Genomic DNA, 24159 nt, shown 5'->3' on the forward strand with positions numbered 1-24159 from the left:
GCGATATTATATTTTACGACAGCAGAGGTTGGACTACGTTAAGCCGTAAAACACTTTGACTGTTGCCATTGGAGACACAATGTAGGAAGTAAAGTATTGTAATTCCACCGCTTGTCGATCTTGTTTTGACATCAAAAAGGCTGTTAGCATTATCACTGTCATTTACTGTTCAAGCATTTACTTAAGAGCATCATTCGGCTACGGTTAATATTATATATTGACAGATACACAGAGCGACTTCGCGAAAGTGACAAGGTAAACATTATACTATGAAAGTATTTGCTGCAAACATTGCGACGACTTTCTATTTCCGTGATTTTGTTAACACAATTTAAATAGATAACGTGACTTATTTATTACCTGGTTTGTTGTCGTTATTAGAAACCACTTTCTTTTCTTAAATTAGTAATGAGCCGAAGTCGGAACCCACCTCCCCGGGCTCAAGGGGCTGCGCGTGCTCGACAGGTAACTTATCTGATGCGTGGACGAGGTACTGTATCTCTTTACCAGCATTTACATGATCTTTAATTTTTATATGTGTCTCAGATGGGGCTACTTCTTGACCTGAACTCAGAAGGGGCCATGGATGATGACGGTAACGACGAAGATCTTGAAGCTGAGTTAAACAACTTGATGGGGGGAGGAGGAGGACCACAAAGAAGAAAGCGTGAAAATAGAGGTGTAATAACACTCGTTACCAAGGGTGTAGTTCTGGGATGGACGAAGCAGATATGTCCCCAGTCCTACCAATATCAGCAACTGTTGTTTTGTCCCCACCAATATTATACGATTACTTAAGGGCTATGTCCCCACTAATGCCCAGACCAAACCTATGCCCTTGCTTGTTACCCTTTCACCTCCCGTGTATATCAAATTTTACTCGTGTCTAATTGTTTATTTTTTGGGGTGTCTAGCACCCTCTGCCATGGCTGATATTGAGCGAATGGCAGCACTTTGCATGAAAGACCTGGATGAAGAGGACATGGATGATGAAGATGTGGAGAATGATGAAGATCTGCTGGTAAAGCAAATATCTACTATTGCAATTGTTTTGTTTATGCGTGCTGTACTTAATTAATTTGCACTGCTTTATTCTTCTGTGCATGTCCTACCCAGGCATCCCATTAGCTACTATTTTTAGGATCAATATACAAATCTCATTAGAATGACACAACACGTTTCTTTTTCCACAGGCAGAATTAAATGGTGTTTTGGAAGACAATGAAGAAAGTAGTTCTTCTCACACCTTACAGGCTACAAGAAATAGTGGTAGCTCACATTCTTCTCCTTTAGCCAATTCCAGTGGTGCAACTGGTTTGGAAGGCAGTCTGTTGGAGCGCATTGAAATGTACAAGACTGCCATCTCGCATGCTACCACATCTGGGGAGGCTAGCAAAGCTCGACGATATGACCGTGGCTTAAAGGTTTGGATCCGTGTCTTCTTTGCAGGCCTCATTCATAACTTAAGAGGAACATGATGCCTTCTGTGTTGAAGATATATTTCGTCATCTACAGTTCCTGTTCTTACCTTCTGCAGAAATTGCAGTCCATGCTGACATCGGTCAGGAAAGGAAAACCTATCAATGAGGAGGAGATGCCACCTCCTGTGGCTGTAGGTGGAAAAGCCAGTGGCACAGTTAAATCTGAATCCTCGAAAGTCCAACAAATGCAAGAGCCTGAAGTGATTCCCTACCCTTCAGTCAATCAAAAACCTTCTCCGGCAGCCACGCCGGTAGCTCCATATGCCAAGCCAAACCAATTAGCTTTATCCTACAACTTTGCTGCAGCAATCACTCCAGAAACTCCATTGATCTCTCCTCTGACGCCCAGTCAGCCCAACATTCAACACTCAGGTCACATTTTCTGCATACTTTCAAACTTTGTACTCCTCATGTAAATGAATGAAACGGTTTCACGACTACAATTGTGTAGGCCAACTTGTTTTTTGTCTTTTAGAAACTAAACAAACTGTGTTGTCCCGACAACGAGAGTACAAGCTAGCAGCGATACAAGCCAAACAGAGTGGTAACATTGAACTGGCCAAACAGCACTATGTCACTGCAAAGGTAACAGGACTTGCTAACAAATAATGAATGAATGAATGGCATATATTGTCATTATTAATAGTGTAATGAAACTGGAGGCCCTTTTTCAGTGCAGGTAAAACAAATTGAAACAGTAATAACAGAACATCAACAGCAAGTTAGCATGTGTAGTTGAGTCTTAGAAAATGCTTTAAATACAAGCTAAAACATATGGTTTCCAATCTTTTTGTGCAGAGTCTTGACTCAATGGTGGCGGCCGTGGATAAGAATGAGCCAGTAGACATGAGCTTGCTTCCTCCTGCCCCTGGTCTGTGTGATTAATACAGCAGAATACACACACACACACATATATATATTTACCAAAACATTAAATGATTTGCTTAGCATGAATACTATAATAAAAAATTGGTTTTCTGTTCTACCATGGTGTACAGGTTGATCAACCACTATTTTCTATGATTCTCAGGAGACGTTGTACACGAGAAACATGCGCCGCCTTCCCAAGAAGCACCAACGATAGTTGTTCAAACACCTACACAGCAACCAAGCCCTGGCAAGTAACCCCATTATTTTCCCTGACTCGTTAGTGCTTCGTGTTATAAATGTATGATGTGTGTCTTTAAAGTCCTCCAGGCTCCCAGTAATGTGGGTGAAGCATTGCTGCAAAGGATGGAAATCTACCAATCGGCAGCAGATGGCGCTAAGAGTAAAGGCGATGACCGTAAAGCACGAATGCATCAGCGCATTGTAAAGGTACTTGCTTTGCATCTCCGATTTTGTGTGTGTCAAGTGGTACTGTACTGTCACTGTCAATCATTTTCATGGTGTGCCTTGACTCATCCGACATGGTGAATAATTATGCCATTATTTAAGTATAAGTAAGTTTTCATTATTATCTTAGCTAGAAAGTAGAGGTCAGTGAGTGTGAGCCGTATGAAGATTAACCATGAATGTGCACCACACTTGTGCAATATACATTTTTGAGGCTGTAAAAAAGAATGATTGAAATAAGTATTTGTTTCTGAGGAAAGTCTTTGACTATTGAAGACATTGGTGAAAAGACCCTGAACTTTGTTTTTACCATCACATTTCCCTAAACTGTTTTGCTCGTTTTACGTGAATATTTAAGTCCTTGAGTTCAAACTCATTTTTTCTCCCTCTACAGCAATACCAAGACTCGATTAAAGCACACAAAGCTGGTAGATCTGTTAACTTGTCTGATCTACCTGTGCCACCAGGTACATATCTAAATTACTATGTTTCTTTATAAATTCTTTAAGTTGTGTCCAGTATTAATCAACAACCAACTGTAAAATATATATATTTTTTTAGGCTGTCCACCATTGCAGGGAACAGAGGGAGAACAACAAAACTTTATGGGTGTTCTTGAAACGGCTGTAAAAATAGCAAACCAGGATCCAGATGAAGAGGAAGAGGACAATGCAAAAGAGACTGCAAAGGTAAGAACAACAGGATCTGCCTGATGTGGGATCCAGGAGGGCGGGGGGGACGGGTCGTTTTACTTTTGCCAAGGTATACATAAATAAAGAACTTCTAATAAATATACCGCCAGGTGTCTCTTATTGATATACAGTCAGGAATTTAGATTGGATTGCCTTTTAGGTTCCAGATAAAAAATCCATCTGTTGTTTTTACTCATCTGTATTAAAACGTGACATTTTTTAAAACTAGTTTGATTTGGTTTCACCATAATGTACCATATTTTCACAACCATGAGGCGTATTGCACTAAATGCCCAGTCAGAGTTATGTATGCCATTCTTGTATTTAACACAGACACATGGCACACTTAATAATAGGGTGCATGCTGTATATACAATCTGCACGCCTACACTTCACCTTTTAACGTTCTCATGGTGTCTGCTACTACGTTCGCCTCACAAAAACACACAAAGATACATGTGTGCGTATTTTAAAATAGAGTAGAGGCAGAACTTGCGTTTTTTTAATTTAGATATTGATGACAAAGTACTCATCTTTTTCTTAATTAGCAATCATTAGGTGTTGGCATGTTAAAACAGACGGTTAAAACAAGCATAAAATTAGAGTAAGAACAAAACTTTTTTTCAGGTAATCATCCTTAATCAAACCCATCAAAAAGCTCTTATGATGTTTTTGAATTGAACAGCTCTGCCAAATATCCATCAAACATGCCAGGCTTACTTTCTGTCACTTTTCTGTGCCGTGCGGAATGAACAATCTGCCTGGAATCATAGCAAGTTCAGGATTCTTTTGCCTTACTTGTTTGCTATGCAGCCAGACGCATTTGAAGCAGTTAGCGAGATGCCATAGGCCAGGGGTCGGGAACCTATGGCTCGCGAGCCATATATGGCTCTTTCTACGAGTATCTGTGGCTCAGAGACAGATTTGATTGCATGCAAAATTTCTCCATCTTGTCCAAAACTTGATTCGTCTATCCTGTTAAGATACACGCAAAGCCAAACCGAAACTTACTGTCAAATGATTACTTCGCAGTATATATATGGCACGTTTTTCACTACAATTTACAGTCAAGGTGTCACACAAAAAATGGGGAAAAAAAAACTCATTTTAGCTGTACAACGCTAAAGAATCCTTTATATAAAAGTTCACTATGTAATCTGTGTTCAGTGTTCAGATACCTTATGATGAATCCACAGAACTGTAAATACGCCAAAACACCGGAAGATAACTTAGTCATTTGATTGGGTGAGTGGGAGGGATGGGTGGAGCTATGCAAAAAGTACAAGCACTCCTTCCCATCTCTCGCCAAAGGTAAGCACATAAGGCTCCCTATTCTCAGAATGTTGTGACGTTTTTACAAAATAAATGCTTGCATCTGGTTTTGAAACCAATATGTATGATAAAAAAGGGTCAAAAGGAGTTTAACCGATCTTGAGTCATTGCAAGAAAGAGACAAGTTTAAAGTGGTATGTTTGTTGATTTTGGGACAGGGGCTCTGGCATTATTCTCTTTTCATAATTTTTATCAAATCATCAAAAATAAATGTGCTGAAGACTAAGCTTTTGTCTGGGGTGCGGGTTTAGCAATTTAGTAAATTTGTCTCATAATATATGGTGTGGCTCTTTCCCAAAATAAAATTAATATTTTTTGCTTTTATGGCTCTTTGAGTCAAAAAGGTTCCCGACCCCTGCCATAGGCGATTCGCACCATTGTCAGACGGAGCTGTCCCCCACACACCAGATGTGATTTTAAGAGATACTTCAAGTTGTGTCAATGAAGTGTTTGTGATCTTGTGATTATTCAATATGTAGACATTGGTCACGTAGCATATTTTTGCGATCTCACAGCATTTAAAGTTTTCTCCGAAAATGAATGTGAGAAGTAATGCGCGCTAAAAGAAGACTGCATGCCGATGCAAAAGATTCCGTGGAAGATTATGATGCGATTGCAACACTGGAATTAAAGAATGTGGCTGCCATAAGTAAATGAAAAACATCAGTGGCAACGATCACAGATAGCGTTTGGTGTGCGTGGGGATAGAGATGGGCATTCATTGAGTCACAGTTCGATGTGTATGCGTGGTGTACATAGACTGATATTTAAAGAAAATCCCATACTTTTATGTATGGTTAATTGTCTTAAAAACATGTTAATCAGATTCATACATATAATCACATATATATATATATATATATATATATATGTATAGTGTGTGTGTGTGTGTGTGTATGTAATTATATATATGTATATGTGGGCAGCACGGCGGCGCAGTGGTTAGCGCTTGTGCGGCACAGTTCATGTCATGGGAACCTACTGAGTGGGTTCAAATCCAGCTCCAGACTTCCTGTGCGGAGTTTGTATGTTCTCCCCGTGCTTGCGTGGGTTTCCTCCGGGCACTCCGGTTTCCTCCCACATTCCCAAAACATGCATTTAAGGTGAATTGGCCGGTCGAAATTGTCCCTAGGTGTGAATGAGCGAGTTGTCTGTCCCCACGTGCCCTGCGATTGGCTGGCAACCAGTTCAGGGTGTCCCCTGCCCACTGCCCGATGATTGGAGCCCATCCCAGCACCCCCGCGACCCTACTGAGGATAAGCGGTGCAGTGCAGCTGATGAGATGAGATATATGTATATATATATATATATATATATATATATATAAAAACAAAATATATATTTTTTTTGTCCTGCTAAATATTACACACATAACGATGGTTAAAAAAAGCGTGATCATAGCTGTGGACAACAAACACATTTTGAAATGTGAAATCCAAATGTTTCTGTAGTGCAGCTTTCCCTATAACGTGAAAGGTTCCCTATTCAAGACCGGATGGAAACATTTTTCGCCTAGAGACGAATGGGTGTCACAAGGCCGTACTTGCCCAAGACACACCTTAAGAAACCTAGTAGTTAAGGGATGGACCCATCCACCTGCAAATCTAAATGCCTTATTGTTTTATCTCCATCCATTCATTATCTGCATCGCATATCTTCAGTAGGGTCGCGGGGGAGCTGGAGCCCATCCCAGCCATCTTCGGGCAGTGGGCAGGGGACACCCTAAACTGGTTGCCAGCCAGTTGCAGGGCACGCAAAGGCATACAACTCACTTGCTTATTCACACCTAGGGACAATTTAGAACGGCCAATTCACCTGACATCCATGTTTTTGGAATGTGGAAGGAAACCGGAGTGACCTGAGGAAACCCACGCAAGCGTGGGGAGAACATGCAAACTCCACACAGGATGGTTGGTAGCTGGATTTGAACCCATGACCTCAGAACTGTGCCGCACACGCGCTAACCACCACGCCGCCGGGCTGCCCTTGTTTTATCTCTATATCTTTACATTTTCTGTACTTAATCTTACATTTTAAAATAATATTTAAGTGTTAAGATGAGTGACTCGGTCAGTGTCTTACCATCATTTAGTCTTCATAAACACCCTCTCAAAAATGATTGCACCGTCCTCTGTTCTATTTATTCAATTAAGCGACATGACATTTGGGGATTTAGTAAGTTATAAAATGACACTGATAATGTGTAAACTGCTTCGTCATGTAAAGTTATATTTAAAACAATAATGTACATATGACAGAAAACATTTGCCATTCTAATTATATTTTTGACGCATAGTACTGTTGTAATCTATTTATTTCATTATTATTATGTTTTACTTTAGCCTTCGGCACGTCAATATACCCAGAAAACGAAATCACCAGGATCTCAAACCTCTGGTGCTTCCACGACACCAAAACTGGGAGCCAAAGGTGCATTGGAAATATCATTATGCCTTGCAAAGATGTTTATGCTTTTTACTGCTGGACCTCACATGTTTTTCATTAAATTATTATTTTAGCCCAACAACAAGTAGACTTTCTGTTGCTGCGGCGACAGGCTTTTTTGCGTGCAGCACTGTGCTCAAAGAAGATGAAGGTATTTAATCGAGTGGATTTTTCTTAATTGTATTGAGTGGTTGACATTGTGTCTCTCTGAGAATTTTAAGTACAACAACCATTTACAAAAAAGGCTCGATCATGTCTTGTAGGATATGACGGCAGCGGCGCAGCACCTCAGACACGCCAAAGGACTTGACCCGATGATCGAAGCTGCCAAGTCTGGCCTTCCTGTTGATATCACTAAGGTAACCTCAAAATTGATGTCCGTTTATTACATGATTAAACGAATGTTTGCGGTAGGCCGAAATGCACTTTATTTGTATGTTTGAGATCTGCCGTAGGTCCTCGGTATTTTCTGTGACTTTAGAACTAGTGGGCAAACGTTTTGAGATGCGGGCCACATTGGGTTTATAATTTCCTCATTTTGATCTGATATATCGACAACACATGAGGAATCAACATAATGTTGGCCTATGCAATTTTTCTCATATTGCCGCTGCTACCTCAAAAAGATGTATCACCATTTTTTGGGGCATTTTTTATTTTTATTTTCCAATTTCATACATACAAATTAATGACAAAAACCCAAGAAATTTTTTGAGAATAGCGTTTTATTATGAAAGAAACATGCATACATCTTGCATGTACCTGTTACTTTTTTTTTCCCATAAATACACCATTAAACCCAATATTAAAGCAAAGTAATTCCTTTTTGTCCAATATTAATAAAAACAAAACTGGCTAACCCATTTTTTTTTTTGCATTAACTCTGAAAAAGATCTTGATAAATAATAGCTCATAAGAAAATAACAAGTACAGAAAAAGGTAGCCGGCTTTTTTACTGTTGGCATTGAACACATTAATGCTTTATGGAAAAAAAATTCTAATGAAGGGAAGACACAGCAAGGGGCACTAGGAGAATGAGTGGCACCAAAGAAACAATTCTTCTTAAATAATTATCTTATATATAATATTAATATTTTGTAGCGGATCCAGATTAGAAAGCCTGGCAGGTCACATGTAGCCCTCAGACCGAAGTTTGCCCACCCTTGAATGAGAGCATATCCGATATGCCTTCTTTCATTTGGTTTGGTCTTGCATTTTTATGATAGCAACAACTGGGTTTCTCTCTGACTCTCAGCCACAACTTAATTATAAAGAATATTATTCTTTGCCTTTGTTTGTCTGCTTTTTGTGTTCATTACTTGTTTCTGATTCTTTTTAAGAGTTGCGCTGCACTTGTGAAATTTTATGTTTTTTTTTTTTTTTTATCCTTCATCTGGTTGCACTTGTTTTACATGTTCTTTAAATCATTAATATATCTCCTTTCTATATTTTGACTCATTTCAGATACCCAGCTGTCCAGTCAGTGAGGAAGACTTCTTGCTGACTCGTTCGCGTACATCTCCCGTTTCTCCTCGTTCCAGTGAGCATTACCACAGCCTTATGGAGCTTTTGCGAAAACAACATGAGGTCTGTATTTAAGCTTTTGTTTACACTTTTACAGTAGTTTAACCTTGTATGTACGCATGTTGGCAAAGGAGTTACCCTATGTTTAAATCTAGACTGAAAAAACACTTGAATTCTGTAGCTTATGAATGACCTATATTTCATGTTGACCAATGTCTGTGTATTGTTTGCCAATGCTACATCCATTGCAACTTGGTCATCCTTTTTATTTTTCTATTTTTTTCATATTATACTTTCATTGTTTTATATTCTATTTTAATTTTTTTGTTTGTTAATGCAACATCCATGGCAGCCTGGTCAATCTTGAAGGGGGATTACCTCATGTGCGGTCCCTTCTCAAGGTTTCTTCATTCTCCTCCTGTTGAGGTTTTTGAGTTTTTCCTTGCCCACATGTAGGTTTTAGATCAGGGGATGGTGTAATAATAGTCTGATGTTTGCAATAGTTTGTGGTCTGTGCAGCCCTCTTGAAATTTTTGTCAATGGGATATACAGTACAACTAAACATAACTTCTTGACTTGACTATGACAGAGGTTGGCAGCCCAAAATGTTGAGCCATATTGCACCAAAAAAAAACAAATTTGTCTGGAGTCTCGAAAAATTAAAAGCCATTTATATCAGCCCTTGATAAATGCAACACCTGCTGTATGTTACTTTGTGAGCATGTGGAGAATGATGCACCACAAGACTAGTCTGTTATTATACCGCCTCAGGTTTAGGTTTGTTACTATATTCATGAATTATGGTGTGTTTAACTGCTTTGAAAATTTTAAAGAAATGCAATAAAGAAATCCAATTTTAATTTGAGGATTTTAAAAAAACGACAACAAAAATGGCCATGCATTATGTGCCCCTTATCTGGACCAAAAAAAAGAGTGCGATAAAATGCAACATGCACTTATAGAGAAAAAAAAAAATACAGTTTAAGTTTGATTCCTGTGCAAATGACAATTCAGTGGATAGGTAAAACACAGGACCATCCTCTTTCTCTTTTGACACCAAATTAATGCAGCCATCCCCAGGCCTTAGCAACAAAGTAGAATAATATTCCCAAGTGTCATTCCAAATATATACTGACAAAAATCAGAAGTCTCATCTCATTAGCTGCACCGCTTATCCTCAGTAGGGTCGCGGGGGTGCTGGAGCCCACCCCAGCAATCATCGGGCAGTGGGCACCCTGAACTGGTTGCCAGCCAATCTTAGGGCACATGGGGACAGACAACTCGCTCGCTCAGTCACACCTAGGGACAATTTGGACCGGCCAATCCACCTGAAATGCGTGTCTTTGGAATGTGGGAGGAAATCGGAGTGCCCGGATGAAACCCACGCAAGCACGGGGAGAACATACAAACTCTGCACAGGAAGTCCGGTAGCTGGATTTGAAACCACACAGGAGCTTCCCAAGACCTTAGAACTGTGCCGCACACACGCTAACCACTGCACCGCCGTGCTGCCCAAATCAGAAGTCACTTAATAAAAACAGCTATTCATCACTAAATAATTGCCTATAACAGGATTGTGTTCTAACCCGTCTAATGTGACTTCTTGTTGAAATTAGGGCGGTGGCGAGAGGCAGTTACATTGTGACTTCGCCCCAAAGCAGGGTTTGGCCCTGCACACCTTTTTGCTTACACAGGTGACAGGGAAAGGAGAGGAAACCAATCTGAGAAGAAATTCTTCTCAGTTTTACATTGTAGCAAAGCTCCAGGCAGGGATTCAAGCCTGAGACCATGACTTGATATCAGAATATGACATTGCTGCGTTTGAGGCGACACCCTGAATAAACTACCTGATACCAGTGAGAGAGCGACAGTCAAACCCAATGTTCCCTCTAATTTTCCACGGGTCTGAGCATTCACACAAAGCTGGTGAGCAACGCTTGAAACAACAGTGAGCAACTATAATCCCAAGTGTGGCAAGATAATTAATTATCAAACATGTCCAAAACTTGACTTACAATTTTTTCACAAGATATCCATTTCTTTTTATTTCCTGACATATTTTGTCGCACAATATTAACATTTTTGGGGGCTTATTTAGTCGGTTGTAAGATACAGAACTGTACTTAATCACATTTTTTGTGGAAGTATAATGTTGGCAACAAGATTCACTTGATATAATTGGAAATTATTTGAATGCAACACAAACTTTTACTTCTTTTTTTCCGTGTTTTTTTTCTACTTTTTGGTTACTTTTTTATTTTTGTTCACTTTACTATTTTCCTACATTTCTTTCTTTTCTTTTTTTCTGGCTTTTTTTCTAAATTTTTCTTTTTTTCTCAGCTTTTCACTACTTTTACATTTTGGTATTTTTTTCTTTTTTGTTCTATTCCCCCCTTCCTTTAAGTCATGTTGTGCATTATTTTACATAATATTTGGTCATGTTGGGATTAAAGAAGCAAAAACAACCTGAAGAGCCGTTTAGGACCCGAAAGAGCCGGTTCCTTTTAGTAAGCCGAGCCAAAGAAGCCAGTTCTCTACTAACTTTTCTCAACTTCTTTCTACTTCGACTCGACTTCAAAATACCGCATTTAGGACACAATGTCAGGGGAACCCGTGTATTTTTACCTTCATGCACTGTAACTTTGACTTAAGTCGCTTCTCAATTAGTAATTTTGAGCTCTCATTTTTGTGCGCTGGCCAGATTTTCTTGTGCGCTGAGAATGTGCAAGCAGTGCGCAATTGCGCAATTGCGCACGCGTGCAGCTTAGAGGGAACACTGGTCAAACCTGTCAGTTCCCATCTGTCAACCTATACCAGCTGATTTTCCCTCTTATCATATAGCTACACCCCAATTTGAAATGTAATATTTATTGTACACAATTTAACAGCATTAGAAAATGTTAAAAGTGTTTGTGTCATGTTTGTCCTACTATAGAAATCATATTAAAAATAAAATTTATTTCCCTCCCTAATCCTTTTCAATTTGTAAACATTTTTGAAAAAGTGCCTGGGAGCCACTCAGCAGCTCTAAAGAGCCGCATGCGGCCCCTGAGCTGGAGTTTGCCGACCCCCGCCATTAGTTAATGAAAGAAAAACAAAATACTCTCTTAAGGGCATCATCATTTTTGTCTATGCTTATTTTTAGTTTTTTTCTTTTCTACAATATTTCTGTTGAACCACTTTTAAATGGTCATACAGTATATTATTTCCTTTGGTTGAACTTTTTTTTTAATTGTTTATCATTTTAAGTTATGCAACTGTGGTGTGCTTTTGTTTCAATACCAGAAAAACAAATTTCTCCATGCATGTACAAGATGTTGAATCATTAAATGGATCTTTTCTGTGCATTTGTTTCTCGCCCAACTTGATTTTCCAGAAATGTCTGAATAACTCACAGCAGTTCATCCTCCTGGGCAATGTTGGCGAGGCTTTGAAGTAAGAACATTTTGCTCAATTCTTTTGTTTGTTTGTTTGGTAAAAGCGGAATGGCGGAAGAGTGGTTAGCACGTGTGCGGCACATATCTTAGTTCATGGGTTCAAATCGACCTACCTGTGTGGAGTTTGCATGTTCTCCCTGTGCCTGCGTGGGTTTCCTGCGGGCACTTCTGATCCCTCCCACATTCCAAAAATATCTGTGTTAGTTTAATTAGTGATTCCAAGTTTTCCCTAGGTATGAGTGACCGTTTGAATGGTTCTCTGTCTCTGTGTGCCCTGTAACTGGCTGGTAAACCAGTTCAGGGTGTCCTTTGCTCACTGCCCGAAGATAACTGGAATGGGCTCCTGTGACCCTAGTGAGGATAAGTGGTGTGGATAATGGATGGATCATTGGTAAATACTGTGCTATTACAAATCATCAACAAAAAATGGTCTTATCTATGCTTACAATTCATAATGTGCAAATACTTTCTTAATGTTCATGTTGTAATTGTTCAAAGCAAACAAAACTGCACAACCTAATTTCATGATGGGTATAAAAAATGGACCGGAATAAATAAAACTAAAAGCAAATAAAAAAATAAAATAATAATAATACAAAGTGTATTTGTTCTGGTTAGGGATATTTTGGAGAGATTGTGTACATTTGTGCTTTAGGGATGTGGCTGTTTCTCTTCCAGGTATGAAAAGCTTGCTGAGGAGTCATTGAAAAACATAGAAATACTGAAGAATTCCTACAACAATGGCCATCCGTTGCCCAAGTGCCACACAAAAGAGAAGACCTTCAGTGTTATCAAGTGAGTGAATGTTGAAGTTCACTGGTAACTTTAAATGTCTGTATATGACTTATTTTGTTGTTGAGTGCATTTGAAAAAGGGAAAGTGAGCCTGTAGAAATATTCTACTGAATGCACACTTTATTATTCATATTTTTTGGATGCAACCAAAACTGTTTTGAATTTTGAAAACACTGTTGTACAATTAATACGTCATGGTCATTTATGTATTATATTTTTTGTTCAATTAATAATGTAAATATAGTTTTCTATTAGTTGAATCTTTTTTGTTTCATGACCATTTTGAATTTGTTGGTAGTCGATTTACAGTGACTCACTATGACAGATTTTTTCCCTGGTCTTCAGTAAACATCCAAGCTGGTAGCTAAATGACTTATTTAACAATCCTTCTTGTTTGAAACACAGTAATGTTGACTCTTAAATTCCTGTCACTCATAATTTCCATGTCCACAGGACATACACCAATCTGACTCCTAACGAAATGATACTGTACATAATCCGAGGCATCAATCTACCAGTTCCCTCAGGTAGGCTGGTTTCTTACCAATCTACAGAAGTCTGTGCATGAATTTACACCTCTATCTTGGCCTTAGGTGTCTCACCTAATGATCTGGATGCTAGTGTGAAGTTCGAGTTCCCATTTCCAAGTGCGGTACGGTGCTGTCACATCAAGAGATAAGGAGATGAGAGAATGGTGTTATTGAATAATTTACATTTCCACGTACGTAGGAGGAGCCACAGAGGGACAAAACCAGCACAATAAAAAGTACGTGCAGTCCCGAATTTAAAGAGCAGTTCAAACTCCACATCAACAGAGCACACCGAGGATTTAAACGAGTCATCCAGTCCAAAGGCTTTAAATTTGAAATTGTCCACAAGGGGTAAACATCAGAACTGCTTTGATGTTGATGCCCAGATGATTCCTTTGAATGGTCTACTCTCTGTTTACAGAGGACTCTTCAAAACAGACAAGGTTGTGGGCACAGCTCAATTGAAGCTCGAGGGTCTAGAAAACCACTGTGATATCAGAGAGATTATAGAGGTTGGTTGTTTAATAAAAAGGGGAACTTGTTCTTATGATATATATTTTTTTATTTTCTTCGTTAGATATTGAATTGATATTCCAGCAGTTGTTTATTAGCCTGGCCACCCGCAACCTTTGGAACCACCCCCCCACCCCTATCGACCTGTCTCCCTTTTTCCCCTTTTTTCTGCATCTAAAGACAAATCATGTGATTCACACATGCAAATGCTTACACACTCAGATTAATTAGCATTTTTTTCTCGTAGGTGATGGATGGACGCAAAGCCACAGGTGGCAAGCTGGAGGTGAGGGTGAAGATAAGAGAGCCCATATCCGGAGTTGAACTCCAACCTACGACAGATAAGTGGCTAACCCTTGAACCGGTATCACCCCGCTCACCTCCAGAGAGACAAAAAGATCGGGTGAGTTAAAAACTTACTGTAGATATAGTAAAAAAAATCACTCGAACAACATTTTACTTTTCTAAAAGAAACTTCATCCTGTGAATGCAAATTCATGTAAAACGTGTAGAAAGAGCCCAGTTGTGTTAAGTCAGGCATGTCAAGCATCTGGCCTGCGGGCAGGGGCAGGTCCATTAGATGCTTTAATCTGACCCGCCATACATTTCTGAATTTGTCAACCAAAGTAGCAAGTCTTTTGGTCATTACTATCAAAAGTTATGCTTTTCAAAATGAATGAAAGCAGAATGCTCTCTCTGGCTGCGAGAGGGCAGTGATAAGTCTGTGTACTGCGGTGAGTTGGTTCAACTGTTTAAATAAATCAGTCAGACATTCAATGCCAAACATGAAAATGTTTTTTCTCCATCGTTTGTGAATGAATGTGTTGTGTTCAGAAAAGATCCCTTGTCATCCGTGATAATAATATGTAGTGTAGATGAATGATGTAGGCTGAATGCTAAAACATAATACATAATAATAGGTGTAAATGAGCGAGTGAGTTGTCTGTCCCTGTGTGCCCTGCGATTGGCTGGCAACCAGTTCAGGGTGTCCCCTGCCCACTGCCCAATAATTGCTGGGATGGGCTCCAGCACCCCCGCGACCTTACTGAGGATAAGCGGTGCAGATAATGAGATGAGATTCTTTTACGGATCCAGCCCGCCAGAGAACAGAAAGTCTGGATCTGACCCGTGAGCCAAACTGAGTTTGACATCCCTGTGCTAAGTAGAGCATTTAATAAAAAGAAAATTTGTGTGGCCATAAATAACTCTTTCTAACCCTACCAATTTAGGAGATGGTCTCCCAAATTTCAAGCTCAGTCATTCCTTCCGTTTCTCTCACACTTTTGATAGTACTTCCAGTCCTATAACCAGATGAAAGCAAGTCATGATTGTGAATATTGTGTTATGTACTCTCCACAATACGGTTTCACTTGCGTTGAAATTTGCTGTCAGGTAATTTTGTGCTAGCCCCACCAAGAACGATTTTCTTTTTCCAGTAGGGCGACTAGAACAGCTTTAATGATGATCTTTTTGGAGTAAGGAGCGACCACTTTAAAAATAATTACTTACTTACTAAAATATTTATTATATTTTCTCTGTTTGTGCTTGCACAGAAAATAATAATAATAATAAAGTATCTATCTATCTATTGAAGATGTTCTGTTAAGAGAAAACCACGCTTTCCCCAGGGAGACCAACTAGTTGCATTCTGCACTGAACTCACAAGACCAGACCTGTCGTTAAAATCTTTTGCCTTCTGAATGGTTTTTTTTTCAGTTGTATTGTAGATGTTTGACAAGTTCTTTATAATTACGTTTTTAATTGAGCTTCACTAATTTCATCCCTATCACGATATAATGGCTGAGAAAACAAATTTAAAGTAAAGGGTGCTACTGTTGTCTGTGGTCATAGGCAGTTATTGCATTTTTGGAATTAGAATTCGGCAATTAGAATCTTTATTTGCATTGATAACAACATGAATATTGATTGGAAGGAGATTGGACATAGCACTCCAGGATAAACAAGTATTAAAGACTTCAAAGAAAAAGATAAGAAAAATAAATAGGCAAAAATATGTACAAGTTTGTGCTTTGGGACTGGCCTTAGTTAAGTGCATTGTAACAATAGCGCAGTGAAAAGTAAATTCAAAATTCCCAAATAAGTCGATAAATGGGATATGAATACCGTTCAAAGAGCGCTTTTAAGGAAACTTAGGATAGTATTAGCAGCTGTAAATCTCAATCAGCTAGCGCACCAGTCAATATTGATTCTATTGACATTAACATGTACGCATATACCCAGTTCGGTAGCCTAGATGGTAGGGCGCCCGCTCCGAGACTGGGAGGTCGCTGGTTCAAGCCTCGGCCAAGTCATACAACATTGGAACTCACACACCTGCAATTGGGGGGTTTGGTCACCTAATGACTCCCAACACAGCAGTTGGGTCTAAAAAGGCGGCGCCCTGTTTGGCTGCGGCTGCATTGGCTTGCTACAGTTTAACTGTAAGGGTCAGGTGTATCGACATTTCGTTCTGTGTGCATGGTTACAAAGAATGACAATAAAAGTAAATTCTAATTCTTCTTCTTCTTCTAAGTGCGACAAAAATCACTATACATAAACGCTTGGAATTTTAAGTAGTGTCGGCTGATTTGAATATTTTTGTGTAGCAGGAGGTGACTAAGTATTGGGAATATTTTTCTTATCAGGCCAAAAACTGACGTCATATTAGACTGTGTTCAGTCTGATAACGGTCAGCCCGATAATTATTGTGTACCCCTTCTTACTTAGTAACTAGTGTCTGCATGTATAATGTTTTATTTTTATTATTAGTAGCAATACTTGGTCTCTTCTTTATCACTTTGTCGTGTGCGCAAGTGATGGGAGAGCTTAAGATCAGTCACATGGCACAGCAAGTGTACAGGCTTTTGTGATTGTACGGGCTTCTGAATTATAGTCAGTACAGAACCTTGAGTTTTGTTTTGAGATTGTTTTTGTCGCACTCTTGCGTGTATGTTAAAGCCAATTTAATTAGTATTGACTGCTGTGCTAGTTGATTGAGATTGACAGCTGTGGACAGAGTCCACAAAAGTGTCTTAATTGCGGCACAATGTATTTCATTTTCCTACTGATTCTGCCATGTTTGCAATCCTTCTCCATAGGGGAAGTGGGGATTTTGTTCATTCATGCATGTAAATAATTAGATGACAAGGCATTTGGCCACCAAAGGGAGTCTTAGTTACTGTTTACCCATGCTTCATTGAATTTCTTCACTTTGACATTCAGAGCACTTGGCAGAAATATGATGCTCTGATTTAATTGAACAGTCTTATTCCCCTGGTCCATACCAGTTCTAAGCCAGCTGCTAGGCGCCGGCTGAGGCGACCTGCCTCAAATGCGGTGCCCTGCCAGACAGGGAATCTTACCACTTCAACTTGGCCCCAAAAGGCACCGCAGCTAGGGAGATCTGCAAAAAGGGCGCGTTCAAGGTCGTTGCCGACACCCTTGCGACTATTCGCCTTGCAAAAAAAGAAAATCAAGAGTAAGCTGCGTTGTCTTGTAAGCCGCAGGTGTTAAAATGTCGGGGGGAAAAAAGAAGCCCGGATTTACAATAATAAAAAAAAATGGCCTCAAAACGGTGGCATTGGCCACTGTCAAAACATAAAAATGCTATTATGTTAGGTCATTTGAACTTATATATTTTTATTCAACCAAATCAGGCTCCATCTCCTCGATCTAATGCAAAACCTGAGATGAGCAACAGGACCGGTAATGCCAGCAGCTCTCCTCCACTGTACAAGCTACACAGCTTCAGCCTTCTCAACTACGACAAGGAACGGTTAGAGCGAAAGGTAATAAGATATTTGCGCTCAACAGTGGTTTTTGCCTTTTTTTTGTCAGTCACCGTGTCATTCCTTCTCAGATTGGGGAATACAAAAAGAACCGTCGGGATCCCCCGTCTGATGTCATCCATCAATACAAAGAAGTCACACATAGACTGCAGTGGCAGAAAGCGCAACTGGAGCGAGCCTCTCCTGCTTTGCTCTCAGGTAACCCACAAACATTGGATCCTGTAAAAAGAAGAAATATTCTGTAACTCACTTTTTCCTTTGCTGTGAGCAGAGTATGAAAATGTGCTGCGGCGTTTCACCCAAGGACTTGCTGACTCTGTGAAGAAATTTTCAAGTCAAGGCAACAGGGTAACTGCTATTCAAACATTATGTCCAGTTGTCCGCCAATGACTGTTTTTTGTAATTTAATCATTAGTCTAAGAATGAGCAGTCCAATGGTACTGGATTGGGAAGTAATTTACATCATTGTGATCTCAAAAAGCGATTGATTGTTAGTTTGTCAATATCCCACTCTCACTTTAAAAGTTTTTGCCATTCTCTAGCCTGGATAAGCTGCATATTTCTGCTTCTGCTAACCGCATTAGCGGCTGACGTGGGTTTGGCAGCTAGTGTTGTCATTGTGTGCGCTTGCTTCTAATCAAGGGGTGTTCAACTCATTTCCGCTCAGGGGCCACATGGTAGGAAAAACACTCTCACGGGTCCTCGATTAGTCAATTACTGTCATAAAATGTGTGCCGTAGATGTCGGGCCAAGGATCTTTCGGAAGCTTGGAATGAAATTTGTTTTATGATTCCGGGGTGTGATTTTCAATTATAAAATGATTGTTGAGGATTTTTTCTCATCAATTTTATTTTCCTTTTTTAAGATTTAATCTTTTGTCGAGTTTATCAACCATGTATTTTGAAAAAAAAATCATTTTTGCTTTGGTTTACCATAAATAGGAAATGAGCAAAATAGTCCTTCATATATTTATTTAAAAATAATTCAGATTGTGATTTTGTTACAAAAAAATATCTATATTCAGATTTTCCCATCTTGCTCACCCTTGTTTGGATGTTCATACAGTACATGTGTAAAGTAAGTCTCCTTTTTTTCTCTCACAGGATGCTGCCAAAGATGCTCTCAGCAGGCTAAGAATGGTTGAGACTGAGGTGAGTGTTCTGCCGATATGTATTGCAAATACAATTGTGTGTGTGTTCGTTTTATGATTACATGCGAAAAGGGTTAATCTTGTCTTTCATTCATCAGCTGGAATCATTGAAAAGGAAGCGCGCCAGTTAAGAGTGGAGCGGTTCGGCAAAGGATCAGACGGAGTATAGTTTCCTTTTGTTTTTTCACTCACATCCATTGACTGTTCAGATTCAAACATTCAAGGCCTTTGTCATCACTCTACGCTGCATGTCCATGAAAAATGCTTGCGGTTGTTGGAGGAAATCACACTTTAAAAATAGAAAAACCTACAGCAAATGAAAACAAGTATAGTTTCATATTAAAAAAGTAAGACTTCTTAAAAGGGCAAGCACTACGGAAAACCTCAAACACTGTATTTCCAATCACGCTTACCATATTTTCTGCACTATAAGGCGCACCAAATTATAAGGTACACCTTCAATGTTTTTGGGGAGTTTGTTTTCATATATAAGGTGCACCGGACAATAAGACTCATGGAATGAAAACTACTACAAGGGCTAGGGAATTTGAAAAGTGGCGTAGTTGTGCATTGATCATCCAGTATACTCACTGATAAGAATTGCATGCAATTAGATGCAATAGAAATGAAACCAAGATTGTGGTGTGGAATGTGCCAGAGCTCCATCTACTTGACCAGAAGGAATACAAACAACACATGAAAAGGCATTAGGTCCCATTTCATCATAACACTACTTTTAGTCACAATGTTATTATTGGTCTGGGCCGCGAGAGTATTATCAGACATTAAACTGGTCCATTGTACAGCCGACTCGCAAAGTCATTATAAAGTACACATGAGTCTAAACTGAATGACTATGAGGGCATCGTGGGAAGAAATTTGGTTGTTCTGACCGTAAGAGCTAGCGCATATTGCAGCATAGATATATGTCATGGCTGCAGATGGAACATTTCATCTTGTGCTAGGAGATGGGACGGCCGTTCCAGCATACGGGGACTGGCCGTTCTGTATTGCAATGTGCGCAAGCTCATTCTCCGTTCTGAACTGAATAATGAGAAGGGCTTCGTAGGAAGTAATTTAGTTGTCTTGAAATATATAAAATAACACATTGCAACACATAAACATCACTTTCAATGCTTAACTTGAGCTAAGAAAAAGCAAAACGACATTCTCTCTACTCCAACATATATGGTACCTTGATAAAGAATTGTGTGATAATAAGATAAAGACCTAATGCCTTTTCACGTAACATCTCTATACCTAGCTATCTAGTGCATAGATTTTGACTCTTTCGCACTGATCACTGCATGGCTCTGTGGCTAGGACCTTGACTCGGCCTCTTGGCCGAGAGCAAGTGTCTCGGCCCCTTGGCTTTGTAGCGTATTATGATTTGACTGATAACTGATAATGGATAATTGATAAAGAATTTAGAACAATAAACCTGACAAAATCCCCCACCCCCTCTGTGGCTAGGACTTTGACTCGGCCCCTTGGCTTTGTAGCGTATTATGAATTGACCGATAATGGATAATTGATAAACAATTAAGAACAATAAACCTTACAAAATCCCCCCACCACAGCAATTCGGGTTTGAGTCCTGTTGAATTTAATGTGATTAGGAATTGGTGCTCTTAACATTGCTATCCGATGTTCTGAAATTCCTTCCTACCATTTGAGACTTCCTACCAATGCCCAGTGTGCAAAAAATGTTATAGTAAGAGAGCTATTCACTTTTAATTTAGCGTGCTTTTCTGCTCTCACTCAATCACAATTACACACGCCTGATTGACGAAGTAATGTTATAATAGGAGCTAATATATCTCTCCACCTGAACGTTCCTCTCCGAAACAAGCTTAGTACAATTTTATGCTATCTTTTAATGCAAACATACTCTTACATCACCGACACAGGCATGTCAGGACGTTTTAGCTGAGCTGCAGTTCTTTCATGTTTTAGTGGCTCCGCCCCTGTTGCTTATCCAGTCAGAAGGCACGGGTGAGTAGCGGAGAAGGGAGGGGGATGGAAGAAGGAGGGTTTGTAGGAGCAAGAGTGAGTCTCGGGCAGCTGCATCTTGACAATAATCAGGAAAAAAAAAGCAGATGCCATTAACCGTCAAATTCCCAAATATCAGTGCCGATAATCGGCCTGCCCGATAATCGTCGACCTTTAATGCATGCCAACCGATGTTTTATGTTTTGTATCAGTAATGTTCTGTTTATATTAATTCTGTTTCAGTGTTGTTGGTTTTATTTGATCAAAAAGTAAAACAAAACTGCCGCTGTCTGTTTGGCCTACAGTCGGACGTCTCGAGAGGGTAGGAGGTTTCAGCAGAACACCGGTTGGAGCAATTAATATGCAAAAAGGGTCCGCGATCACATACGTCAACTGATCAATGATTGCACAAATAACATTTCCAGTTTTGTCTGCATATGAAATGCACCGGATTATAAGGCTCGCGTTAGTATTTCTGGCCAATTTGGATGTTTTGGGTGTGCTTTATAGTGCGAAAAATACTGTAATCAATATATATGTAATATGTGTGTGTGTGCTTGAGGTGTTTAACACCTTTCTTTCTCATTTTTAGACGGTTTATCCAATGCGTCTCCTCAGTGTTCCCAGATTACAGTAATCTGCAGCATTTGCAGTGGTGTGATATGGGGGTTAAAATGGGTTTTGGGGCTCCACAGCATACATCCCATAATAAGGGATTAGTATTTATGTCACCAAGGAGACAACTACATCAGACATAAAGTCGCCTTTGGGGTTTCGGGAGGTGGTGGTGCGTTAACAGTGTGCCACTAATTTTACAGCAGGTCCTCGTTCTTTGTCAGCCACTTGCTTTCTGTCGCCTCCTTAACCTTCCTTGTCTTCACTCTAATTCCTTTACATATATTCAGAGATTACTCGGAGTTACATGCAGCTCCGTTTGGATTTTCCTTCAAGCCTTAAATGGAGTTAAATCCTCCGTGAAAATCATTACCAGCTGCTGCTACCGCTTTTACTGTGGATGGATTCATACAAATCCCACTTGTGGCTGTCTTTTTCAAATACTTTATTTTCGGACTCGCAAATAATCGTGGAGCACTCGCACAATACACTTCATATAACCGACATTTTTCATATCTTTAAAATGTAAATTTTTGGTGTTTATTGTTATTTGGTTGCCTCAAAGGGACAAATAGATTGCCAATCTTCAGTGTGGTGAAAGTTTGCATTGCTCTGGTTACCGTATTTATCTTTGGTCTAACGCGCACTCCTGTAAAAGGGAGTCCTAATTCTTGATTGAAAATCGGTATTAAATTGTGTTTCTTTTTTCTCAGCTCTAACTAGGCATTGTAAGTGTCAACCAGTGTTGAATATGATAAAAAGCATTGACAACGTAAACGAAGAACACAATACCAACATAAAATTGATCATGTATTTATTTAATATCCTTCAAAGTTCATTCAACATCTGATACAAAAATGAATTGTTTCCCAAGTTGTGCATTTTTGCGTTTATATATATCTTTCAGGACGACTTTCTGTTTTCCCTATTCTCTTACATTCTCCCTATTCTCTTACATTCATCTGTGGTACCGTAACTAAAAGTGGTGATAATGAGATCAAATTAAAAGCCTTTTTGAATGTTATCTATATCACTGGTGGTCTAGTGGTTAGGATTCAGCGCCTTCACCACCGACAACCCAGGTTCAATTCCCTTTTTTGACTCATCAGTCATTGCAGTAATGCACATAATACACTTGAACAAATATACTGTAAAACCTTGTGTGTATCACAAATGCACGTTACACACAAATGGATATGGTAAGTCAAACCTGGACTACAATATCTATGCATTTTCATTTACTATCGTTTTTTCTTTGTTATACATAAAGGGACTCTGTGTGATGTTTGCCCACTAGTTGTCACTGTATTGTGTAGATTATACACTGTCGAACAACCAAAAACGTGTGCTTCAAAGCACAAGCAAGTAAACAAACTACAAAAACCCAAAATGACTCAACTATACCATTTTTTTATTTTCTGCTCAACCTTTCACAAGGTTTTTGGTCTTTGGAAGTACCCATAGCAGCGAGATTGCAGACTAACATGTCAGCTCCCCTGTAGATGAGCCACATGAGATGTAAAATAAATACAAATTTCTCAACCTACAAGTATTTAGAAAACTGCATGTTTACATGCTAGTTAATCTATATTTACTTACTATTCAAATCAATCTTTTTTACATACGAACTTTTGTTTTACCTCTTGGTGGCACTAATGACTACACAATGTCTTTTTCAGTCGCTTTCAGATAAGAGAATTCCGTTCCCCGTTTCTGCCAACCGCTCCTCCCCTGAGCCTCCTTTTTTTCTTTAACCTTCCAGGTTACTGAAACAGATCAGCCCTAATAGGTGTGGTTATCAACGAACCGCATTATGATTGGTAGATGTCAAAACAATGAACAATTGTCCAAAACTGGTATCTTATAAAATCTCCTTTGTGTTGGCCCAAAATTAAAAACAGAACAAACTTATGAAGCTCTTTCTTCAATCTCACTTTTAAAGTAATTTATTATTCAGTTTCAACTCATCGCATCCATAAATTATAAGCAACCATGCAAATTGGCTTCAAGTACGAGCTTATTTTACTCATGGCGTCTGATCTCACACCTGGTTAACTCTGCATCACCTCCAAATACAAAAAAGGCAAACCCACACGTTACCTGCTTTTTGGAGTAAGAGGTTGTCATGGTGACGAGATCCTCTGCATTCATTGTGGATTTTGGATGGCTTGGGTTAGACGAAAGGACATATTGCCAAACTTGTCTGGTTCACTTGTAAACACAAAGACAATCTTTTTCTATTTTTTCTCTCCATGATGATGCTACACTCCATTACAGCGTTTGCAGAAGTTGACATTATGTCTCCCTCTTGAATTGCTCTGGTTCAACAAATCATTTTAATATTAGGATCTTTAAGGTCAGGGCAATCAGAAACACATTTTACGTGTATACCGAAGAACTGTATTTCTTGCTCTTTCTATATTTTCTTGCTTGTGTCGAGAATGAATTGTGTTTCTCAAAACGGGAATGCATCGAGAGGCTCTATGTGTACTGGGTTTGTTTTAATGTTAATAAATATCATGTAAATCTTT

The 24159-nt window shown here is 39.3% G+C and overlaps 1 protein-coding gene across 2 annotated transcripts; it reads left to right on the plus strand.

Annotated features, from left to right (window-relative positions):
- The first annotated feature begins 60 nt into the window (after nt 1–60).
- cc2d1a (coiled-coil and C2 domain containing 1A) lies at nt 61–24159 on the plus strand. 2 transcript variants are annotated; one of them, XM_088342483.1, is made up of 28 exons: nt 61–255; nt 407–465; nt 547–679; nt 915–1021; nt 1194–1424; nt 1538–1853; nt 1933–2066; nt 2280–2352; nt 2512–2598; nt 2671–2798; nt 3211–3283; nt 3378–3505; nt 7183–7270; nt 7360–7436; nt 7549–7644; nt 8750–8872; nt 12186–12244; nt 12925–13041; nt 13494–13567; nt 13634–13692; nt 13770–13921; nt 13992–14082; nt 14331–14486; nt 17740–17871; nt 17943–18069; nt 18143–18219; nt 18975–19022; nt 19120–24159. In XM_088342483.1, the coding sequence occupies exons 2-28, from the start codon at nt 409–411 to the stop codon at nt 19150–19152; spliced, it is 2976 nt and encodes a 991-aa protein (XP_088198609.1). In that variant the 5' UTR covers nt 61–255; nt 407–408; the 3' UTR covers nt 19153–24159. The 2 variants fall into 2 exon arrangements, with proteins under 2 accessions (XP_088198609.1, XP_088198610.1); XM_088342484.1 differs by having other exon boundaries at nt 1957–2066.

This window comes from Urocampus carinirostris, chromosome 8 (genome assembly GCF_059441175.1).
Source record: "Urocampus carinirostris isolate Australia breed hairy pipefish chromosome 8, RoL_Ucar_1.0, whole genome shotgun sequence".
Taxonomy (NCBI): Eukaryota; Metazoa; Chordata; class Actinopteri; order Syngnathiformes; family Syngnathidae; genus Urocampus; species Urocampus carinirostris.